The following is a 10,825-nucleotide window of genomic DNA, read 5'->3' as shown; positions in this document are numbered from 1 at the left end:
CTTGGTGTACGATGAACGATCCTGACCATCTAGATTTTAGCTTGCCTGGAAATAATTTGAGTCGTAAATTGTAGATCAACACTTGTTGTCTAGAATAAAATTGCCTTGGAAAAATATTTCTATCATGCCATCTTTTCAGTTTTTTCTTTGTATAGGTGGGCATTTTCGTAAGCTTGAGCTCTAAACATATCCATTTTATTCAATTCCAGAAGTCTTCTTTCTCCATCCAGTTGAGTATTCAAGTTCAAATTCTTAATGGCCCAATATGCTTTATGTTCAAGTTACACAGGCAAATGGCACTCCTTGCCATAGACTAGATTGAATGGGGAAATTCCTAACGGTGTCTTGAATGATGTACGGTAAGCCTATAGTGCTTCATCTAGTTTTGGCGACCAATCCTTGCGGTTTAGGTTAACCACTTTCTCAAGGATATGTTTGATTTCACGGTTAGAAACTTCAGCCTGCCCATTAGTCTGGGGATGATATGTCATGGCAATTCGATGACGCACTCTGTATCTTTTCAATGCCTTGGCAATTAATATTTTGTCAAAGTGTGTGCCTTCGTCGCTGATAATAGCTCTCGGTGTTCCAAATTGTGTAAATATATTCTTGTGCAAGAATTTTAGCCCGATCTTAGAATCATTCTTAGGTGTCTCTATGGCTTCTATCCACTTGGATACATAGTTCACTTCCAATAGAATGTATAGGTCGCCAAAGGATGAAGGAAATGGTCTCATAAAGTCTATCCCCCACACATTAAAAAGTTCAACCTCCAAAATGTTTTGCCAGGGCAATTTATGTCTCTCGGATATGTTCCCCGTGCGCTGGTATCTATCACTTGACTTATAGAATTCGTGTGCATCTTTAAACAAAGTGGAACAATAGAAACTGGATTGAATAACCTTCGATGTTGTCCTCGTTCCACTGAAATGTCCTCCGTACGGGGATGATTGGCAATGAAGCATAATTTCTTTCTTTTCTTCTTCTGGGACACATCTCCTGATTATTTAGTTGCCACATTGTTTGAATAGGAATGGTTCATCCCAGTAATACTGTCGCACATCATGTCTGAATTTTTTTCGGTTTTAGGTAAATAAATCTGGAGATATAATATCACTAACAAGAAAGTTTACTATGTCAGCGTACCATGGCGCAACTGTAACAAATAAAATTTTCTCATTAGGGAAATCCTCCTGGATGTCCTTCATGTCATGACAAATGATTTTGTTTTCTAACCTAGTCAAGTGATCTGCTACTTGGTTTTCACTACCCTTTCTATCATTTACCTCTAAATTGAACTCTTGTAGTAGTAATATCTATCTGATGAGCCTAGGCTTTTCATCTTTTTTATTAATTAAAATATTTAATGGCAGAGTGATCAGTATGGATAATAACTTTAGTTCCTATGAGATATGGCCTAAACTTATCGAAAGCAAATACTACTGCAAGAAGTTCTTTTTCAGTTGTGGTATAGTTCATCTGTGCATCATTAAGGGTACGACTAACATAGTAGATAACATGAAAGAAGTTCTTTTTCGTTGTCACTGCATCGTATATAAGCTCAAATGGTATTTCTCCCAGTTTAGCACTAGGATGGCTTCTTCACATCACTTCAGTACTTTAGATAAGTTGTCAATGCATCGGTTGAAGTCATTGCCCGAGACGGAGAAGTCTTCCTTAAATATTTCCATACAATCTTCCACCATATCTAAAAAGATTGCCATCATACAACTCTGAAAGGTTGCTGGAGCATTACATAGTCCAAACGACATTATTCTAAACACATAGGTACCATACATGCATGTGAAAATAGTCTTCTCTTGATCTTCCAGTGCTATGGCTATCTGATTGTATCCAGAATATCCATCAAGGAAGCAGTAAAATGCTTTTCATGCTAACCTATCAAGTATTTGATCAATGAAAGGGAGTGGAAATTAATTTTTCTTTGTTTCTTTATTTAGCTTCCTGTAGTCCATACATATTCACCAGTCTATGACTATTATTGTAGTTAAAAGCTCATCATTTTTATTCTTAACCATAGTCACACCACCCTTCTTTGGCACTGCACTGCACCGGACTTACCCATGAGCTATCGGATATTGGATAAATTACTCTGGCTTCTAGCCATTTTATGATTTCCTTCATTACTGCTTTCTTTATGATCGGGTTGAGTCTTCTTTGTGGTTCCACATAATTGCTATGACTATCTTCTAAGTTGATCTTGTGCATGCATATGGTAGGGTTGATTACCTTCAAATCTGTCATTGTCCACTCGAGAGCTTTTTTTGTGCTGTGATAAAACATTTAACAAAATGTTCTCTTGTTCGGAGGTTAGACTAGCATAAATTATCACCGGTAAGTCTTATTACTACCTAAATAAGAATATTTCAAATATGATGGCAAAGTTTTGAGTTCCAATATGGGTGCATGTTGTAATGATGATTTTGGGGGACTAAATTCATTGAAATCTAATGGTTCGAATTTCATACCTGGTCTGGCGTGAAGAAAGCTTGACTGTTCCTCTAATTTATCTTCATAGTTTGCATTGGTGTCATCGTTAGAAAATCCGTCAATTACTTTATTTAAAAGATTATTACCGAGGTGCAAATTATCAAAATCCTCTTCTAACAATTTTTCGCATGGGCCAAAATTTTCGTGTTCATGCGTCAGAAAAATCAAGTCTTGGCACAAAGTGTCATATTCATTGATATGTAAAAATTCATCTTGGCCAAGACTTTATGCGCTCTACTCCTCCATTAGTTCCATGTCTCTAATGCATTCCTCTGAATCATCAACATATTTCATGAAATTGAACGTATAAAATTGTGACGCTTTGATCTCCTACCCGCATTGTGAACTATCCCTTCTCGTAATCTATTAAGATTAGTCCAGTGGCCAAGAATCAACTGGAAATACGAATTTATCCACTTTTACAATGACATCTTCAATTCTGTCCTCAGGACGAACGTAAGACCGGTCAGCTAACTGTAAAATAATTGTGGTTGGGCAAGCATTACATATTTCTAATTTTAAAAATATGGACTTGGGCATCAAATTTACGCTTGACCCTAAGTTAACAAGAGCTCATCCTACAAAGTTGTCACCGATCAAACATGGTATTACGAAACTACCAGTATCTTTTTGCTTTGGTGGGGGTTTGCTTACTGTAGAGCAGAATACTTTTACCGTGGCAACATTTTTTTACTTTTCTCTTTTTTGTGACAATGTCTTTTAGAAATTTAGCATACAAAGGCATTTGCTCGATGGTTTCAAATAAAGGAACATTAATATACAACTGATCCAGAACGTCAACAAATTTTTTGAACTGGATTTCATCATTTTGTTTCTTTAATCGTTGAGGAAATGGTGGTGGAGGTCTGAATTCATCTGTTATAGGTGGTGAGGATACTTTTGCCTTGGCAATAAAAGTCCTATTATCTGCTTGATGAACTTTTGAACCATCATCCTTTTCCTTCTCCTCAGGCAATTCCTCTAGTTCAACAATTTCCTATTGACCCCAGGTTGTGTAATGCATTGGCTAGAATGTTCCAGTTGCTTCCCCCCAAACTTGTCGTTCTGATTAATCTGGGTAACACTCCTCAGTGTAAGTAGACCACACTGCTCCTTTCCATGATGTTTACTGACCTCGGTATCACTCTGGAGACTTCTTTGTGGGCAAGAATGTAAGATCGTGGTGATTTAACCCACTTGGTTCTCCAATGCTCTCAAGGATGAACTATGGCTTTGCAAAAGAGCTGCTTAACTTTGTAAAAAATTACCTTGGTTTTTAATTGTTGTTGAGTGTTCATGGATCAAAGATTTTGTTGAAGCCATAAAATATTTTATCGAGGCCATAAATTTCTACAGTGAAGCTTCCAAGGAGTTAGTATTAGAGTTAGTATTAGAGGAAGAAATTGTACCTTTAGTATGTTGCCAAGGCATCTTCTGATGTTGAAAATTTTGATGTTTCGAATTATTCTGTTGTGGCTTATTATAATTGTCTACCTGATTGTTGTTGTTGGTCCCTTGACCACCCTATGAAAAATTTGGATGTTGTCGCCATCTAGGATTGTATATATTCGAGTATGGGTTTTATTGCTTTGGTTGTTATTACTTTGGTTGTAGTTGCCCATAAAATTGATGGACTCCTAGTTTTCTGGACATTCACTCTCATGGTGGTTGCCACGACAAAAAATGCATGCAACACTATTTGCCTTGACTTCTCTCACCTCATTAAGATGCTGTAAATTTTTCAACATGTTAGTTATGACAGAAAGTTTAGCAGAAACTGAATCCTTACCCTCAATTTCATATGCTCCAGATACTTTTCTACCGGTTCCCTGCCTTGTAGATGGGAATTGATAGTCATTATTTGCTATCCTGTCGAGAATACCGAAGGCTTCCTCATGTGATTTATCAAGCAAAGTACAATTCACTGAGGCATCCAACATCATTTGAGTAGGTGCGTTGACTCCATTAATAAACATCACAACTTGAGTCTAGTCATGAAATCCATGGTTTACACACTTGCGAAGCAGACTTTTATATCAGTCCCAATATTCGTACATGGATTCATCGTTGCCTTGGTGAAAACTTACAATGTCATTGCGTACCTTTAGTATCTTGCCAAGGCATCTTCTGATGTTGAAAATTTTGATGTTCCGAATTATTCTGTTGTGGCTTATTATAATTGTCTACCTGATTGTTGTTGTTGGTCCCTTGACCACCCTATGAAAAATTTGGATGTTGTCGCCATCTAGGATTGTATATATTCGAGTATGGGTTTTATTGCTTTGGTTGTTATTACTTTGGTTGTAGTTGCCCATAAAATTGATGGACTCCTAGTTTTCTGGACATTCACTCTCATGGTGGTTGCCACGACAAAAAATGCATGCAACACTATTTGCCTTGACTTCTCTCACCTCATTAAGATGCTGTAAATTTTTCAACATGTTAGTTATGACAGAAAGTTTAGCAGAAACTGAATCCTTACCCTCAATTTCATACGCTCCAGATACTTTTCTACCGGGTTCCCTGCCTTGTAGATGGGAATTGATAGTCATTATTTGCTATCCTGTCGAGAATACCGAAGGCTTCCTCATGTGATTTATCAAGCAAAGTACAATTCGCTGAGGCATCCAACATCATTTGAGTAGGTGCGTTGACTCCATTAATAAACATCACAACTTGAGTCTAGTCATGAAATCCATGGTTTACACACTTGCGAAGCAGACTTTTATATCAGTCCCAATATTCGTACATGGATTCATCGTTGCCTTGGTGAAAACTTACAATGTCATTGCGTATCTGTGTGTTCATATTGGGTGGATTGTATCGAAGTAAGAAGCTTTAACATAAATCTACCCAAGATTCCATTGAGCCCGAAGGGACTCCACTGAGCTAAGCTCTCACTCGGTCGCGTAGGGAATAAGGGAAAAGTTTAAGCTTCAGCACATCTTCATGCTCTCCTTGTTACCTGAATGAATCGTACACTTCGAGAAAGAAACGGACATGATGTATAGGATCCTCATTAGGCAAGCTACCAAATTGACCGATGGAGTTTAGCATATTAAACATCATCGGTTTAAGTACAAAATGGGTTTCTTGTATTTCAGGTGCCATGATGCCTAGATTAAGATCATCAAAAATTGGATTCAAATGGTCTCGTATTTCTCATGTTCTTGCAACTTCTCTAGGAAAATTATTTGCTGCTACGTCAGGATCTGCCTGATCTCCCATGTTGTTGTTTCCTTGAAACTGTAGTTGGTTCATTTACTCTTTGGCTCATTGGTTACGTCGCCTTTGTCTAAATGACTGTTCAATTTCAGGGTCAAATGGTTCTAATGGTTTACCAGCAGATCTCAGGGTCATGCAACGATAAAACCTTCAAAGGAAAATAAAAAATTAAACAAGTTAAGCTAATTAATTAAAATGTGACAAGAAATAAAAATTTGTTATGGAAAAAATTCTCAAAAAATGCCGTTAGTTGCCAATCCCCGACAACGGCGCCAAAAACTTCATCCCTTGTAAATGTATATGCTAAGGCAAGCACATTTGTGCAAGTATACACAGTCGAATCAAGTAATAAAGGGTAAGTGAGTTATCGTCTCCTCAGGGATTGGCAGGGCTTTTGATGTTTCACCATAACTAGAACTAGGTGTCACAAGCTACTTCCTGAATTCTTGTCAAGATACAAAAACAATTAGCAGTATATTAAATGAACTAAAGCAAGAAAATATTATGAAGTATGGTTGTAGAAAAGTTTGTTCGAGGCAAAGTAAATATGAAAAAGGAACAATGTAAAAATAGAGAAGACAAAGAAAAGCGTTGATTCAAATATATTCAAAACAACCTCACATATTCAAACTTTTCACAGAGCAATCAGTTTAGTCTTTTGCTATGACAAGAAAATATTCTAAGTCTAGAAGGATGTGTTATGATCTGTTTAGGCTGCCCGATAGGATTACCGAGTATTCTTAGACGGTTGTTATGTCAATACTACTCATCGTCAACTACAACCATTAGTTTGTCAAACTATTATCGTAGCAATACCTCTCACCGTAAACTATAATTGTTGTCTATCATAGTCAAATGTCTATCCCTTTTAGTCGATTGAAACCCTCACCTTATCTCTAAGGTAGGCAGGTTAGAACATCACCATCCTGGATACATTCCCTTGTTCATGTAGATCTATCTTAATTCTCTTGAATATAAGAATCAATTTCTAGACAAACGACAATCTCTCGAAGCTCTTACAATGTCTAGACATGTTTCACCTAGGCCTCAGGCAATCTCTCGAAAGATCTTACAGTGTCAAGGTAAAATATTTAAACAATGAACAAAACAGACTTAAGCAAAATCATAATATGTCATTCATAAACTATAAAATAATTGTCTCGACAAAACAAAAACCAACACCAAGTAAAGCAATTCATGGTATTACCAAAGCATCATCCAAAGGTATCATCGTTTAATACAAATCCCAAAGCAAATAAAATAAATTAAGAACAAAGGAAGAACGACTCCCAAACAGGGACTCTATCGTGACATCTCTGACCAGCACTACGCCTACTCTAGCGGCCAGCCTCTCTCGAGGCCTGACCGTCGCTCTACTATAGCCTGGCTATGGAGGCCACCAAGGACGGTCGGGATGGAGAACGGTGGAAGATAAAACACTACAGCTGCTCACTCCATGCCTCAAGTAAGCCCCTCTCTCTTCCTTGTGTCCCTTTTTTTTGCGGCTGTGATTGGGTATTTTTTGAAGGAATTTTTCTAGGGTTTTGAATAATTAAATATTCCCTAAATACCCGTTTTAATTTGTCCAATCTATAAATGGAAAGGCGGTTGTATATTGTCAAAATCTTGGGGCTTGATTGTATGTGAGGTCAGTCGCACAGCTGGCAGATGACATAAGCAATTCGTCAGATCTGCTTCAGACTTACAAGAAAAATCTAGCCTTGGCAAGATAAATTTGTTCCTCGCTGTCTTTTTCTTATGTGTTCCACTGGCCCATGCGAAATATATTTTCACGATTGAATTGTTCATCCTAAGTTAATTCATGCACATGCACATGTACCGCTGTCTTTTTCTTATGTGTTCCACTGGCCCATGCGAAATATATTTTCACGATTGAATTGTTCATCCTAAGTTAATTCATGCACATGCACATGCACAATCCACACAAGTCCTTTCTCCTCAGCAGCATTAGTTAAACCAAATAAATCTTGCCTAGGCAAAACTACCAAAAATATGTAATTATAACTAAATGCAACTTAATTTATGATTTAGAATCAATTGATTTGAATTCCCATAACACACTTTAGTGATGGAACACTAAGGGGGGATTGAGATCGAGTTTGACTTTCATAGAAGAAGCATTGTCGACACATGTTTTCGTCCTGAAATTTTTATATTATTATTATTATTATTTTAGGCTTTAAAAACCCAAACTGTATCCGATTACAACTCAACACCACGACCCAACTACCAACTGCCCTAATTATAATCTGGCCTATACCGAAAGCCTGTAAGCCAGGCCCACGCGTGAAAACCCAAGCAGCTAGGGTTTCAATCATCTGCAGCCATCGATGCTCAACAACTACAGCAAAGACTGCCACAACCTTACTGTACCAATCCCCAGCCACTGTCATTGCCACCAACCACGCACCACTCCCCTGCCATGTCAGATCAACCAAGTTAGCAAGTAAACCACAACACTCGCAAATAACAATCATGTTATTTTGTTTGGAAAAAAAAGAAATTTGTAATAGGGGTTATAAAACCCGAGCTACATGGTTGTAAAAAGGGTTCTCACCCTTTGATTTTCGAAAAGTACAAAAAAGCCAGAAAAAACATTAAAGGTATTTTTTAACTTATTTTCGGTGTTTGAAGTAAAAAAAAGATTAAAAAAATCCAAATCTTTGGAAACAAAATTGCTTGTAACTGAAAATACATAGTAAAGGGGTCTAGTGGTTTACCTAAGTCATGAGCGTCTTAGCGGCGGCCGGAGTGAGAGAAAGTCGAAGAGTATAGGGGCCTTTAGGGTATTTGGAGGTATTTTTAGGGTGTTTTAGCCCTAGATCTAGGCTTAGGGTCTAGATCCGAGCATTTATGAGGTTTTGGATAGGTTTCAGAGTTTTGGTCGTCGTGTGAAGCGGCCAAAATAGAGGTCAAGCGACGGCAGGGGGTATGTAGGGCAGCTGGCAGTAGGTCGGTCGAAGAGCTGATGAGAGAGAAGAAAGAGTTTGGAATTTTTTTTAAACTCAGTTTAAAATAAAAAAAAAGGATTAAGTTGTATTTATAGAGGGAATTTCAGGGGAAATCACGCTTAGGACCCCAAAGTTTAAGCGTGTTTGTGAAAAGGTCATATGTAGTAACCGATTTTGTAATTTGCCTATTTCTTATGCATGTTATAAAGTTTTGGTATAATTGTTGTTTTGTCCCCCTAACTTTAGTGTGTTTTTCATGTTAGTCACCTACAAGGACCATTTTTTAATTTACTCACTTTTATGCATGTTATATATTTTAGGGTTATTTGTGTTTTAATCCATATATGTTTAGTCTGTTTTTACATTTTAGTCATATGAAGTGAATGTTTATTTTTTTAAAATGTTTTGATTGATTTAGTAATTTCCCCTTTTTATTCGAATGCATGATTTAGGCTAAAAAAAGTGGAATATTTAAGAAATAGCCCAGTATTTTCTGCACGTTTATATTTCGAACCAGAATATGTTTTTTATTTTTTTAATTTAGCCATGCAATTTTAGTTTATTTTAATTTAGTCCCCATGTTTTATTTATTTTTATTCTTTGTAATTTTAGCACTTAATACTAAATATGCAAATTTTAGTCACTTTTATACTTTATTTTGTTTTAATTTTGTCATGGTGATTTGATTGTTTATATTTTAGTCCTATTTTCATTTTGCTTTATTTTAATTTTGCATGTTGCTTGCGTTGTTAGTTCAATTTAGTCATTAATTAATTTGCATGATACCCCATAAGCATCTCTTGACTCGAATCGAAATAAATTGACTAAGGGCAATATTCGTTCATTTTAATATTGTCGTAAAGTGACTGTCTTAACGTATAAGAAAGTTACTTTCGATAATTTTAAAATGAAAGTCTATCCCATTTAGTGTCACGAATTAAATCGAATCCATTTTAAAATTTGGGGTTTGGGAAAAAGATTATGTTCTTTTGATTAAATTCACTGAGAAAAGATTATTAGATCGAATCTAAGGTCTCGTCTTGAGGTATTTAAATAATTGAGCATCCTTATTCTCATTAAATATTGGTAAAATAAATAATTAATTGTATTTTCTTGGGCCTTTTATTTGTTTTATTTTTTCATGTGTTTTCCAATGGGTTTTCAAAATAATAACATTCAAATCGATATTGAGAATAGTAATATCTTTTCATTTCGGTTGGAGTAATAAATGAATGCTTTAAGGTATAAGAGGTCATTTGTTCTCGATTGGAAATCATTAGATATTATCATTTTCACTCGAATCATATTGATTTATATGATAGAATAGTAATATCTATTTATTTCGATTGGAGTAATAAATGATTTTTTTAAGGCATGAAACGTCATTTATTCTCGATTGGAAATAATTAGATATTATCGTTTTCTCTCTTAAAATTATTTTGGGTGTTGTTATTTTGAATTAATAATGAACTTTAGAATGGAATTTTAATATTTTTATTTCGATTGGAGTAAGAATTAATTGCTTTAATGTATGAGTGGTCGATTCTTTTCGATAGGAAATAATTAAATATTATTATGTTTCATCAAAAAATTCAAAGAATATTATTTGTAGGATATCTTAAACTAAATTAGACTTGAATTCTTAAATTTCATTGCAAAGACAACTAATTAATCGACTAAGTACTAATTTAGGGCGTTGTGAGGAGCTAATGTTTCCCTATTCGTAACTGACTCCTGAACTCAAATTTTGGTAACGCATACCATGAATTTGTTCTTTTAATTAAAATAAATGTTTTTTAAAATGACAAATACTTTTTGGGTACCCAATCAAATCCTAACCAAAGATTAGTGGTGACTCCTCGAAGCACGTTTTATTCTTAAAAGGTCACTAAATTATTCGAAACGAGACCCCTTTTCCCTTTTTGGAAAACTATTTCGACAGCTTGGCGACTCTACTGGGGATCTATTTTTTAGAGAGTCAGAGAATTAGTTGACTAATTAGTTGTCTTTGCAAATGAAAATTACAAGTTTGCTCTAATTTGATTTTTGATCCCTTGTGTGGTTTGAATATATTTTTTACAATTTGATTAACCACTAAATAGTTATATTGATTTGTT

The 10,825-nt window shown here is 35.6% G+C and overlaps 1 protein-coding gene across 1 annotated transcript; it reads right to left on the bottom strand.

Moving 5' to 3' along the window:
- Window positions 1–365: 365 nt before the first annotated feature.
- LOC120183094 lies at window positions 366–8,234 on the bottom strand. Its single transcript, XM_039187871.1, has 2 exons — window positions 8,018–8,234; window positions 366–862 (listed from the first exon to the last, which is right to left on the bottom strand). Exons 1-2 carry the CDS (start codon window positions 8,232–8,234, stop codon window positions 366–368), a joined length of 714 nt encoding a protein of 237 aa, XP_039043802.1.
- Window positions 8,235–10,825: the final 2,591 nt, after the last annotated feature.

The sequence above is a fragment of the Hibiscus syriacus genome, unplaced genomic scaffold, assembly GCF_006381635.1.
Source record: "Hibiscus syriacus cultivar Baekdansim isolate YM2019G1 unplaced genomic scaffold, ASM638163v2 tig00112738_pilon, whole genome shotgun sequence".
Classification (NCBI taxonomy): Eukaryota; Viridiplantae; Streptophyta; class Magnoliopsida; order Malvales; family Malvaceae; genus Hibiscus; species Hibiscus syriacus.
This window is presented reverse-complemented; position numbering and strand designations above follow the sequence as displayed.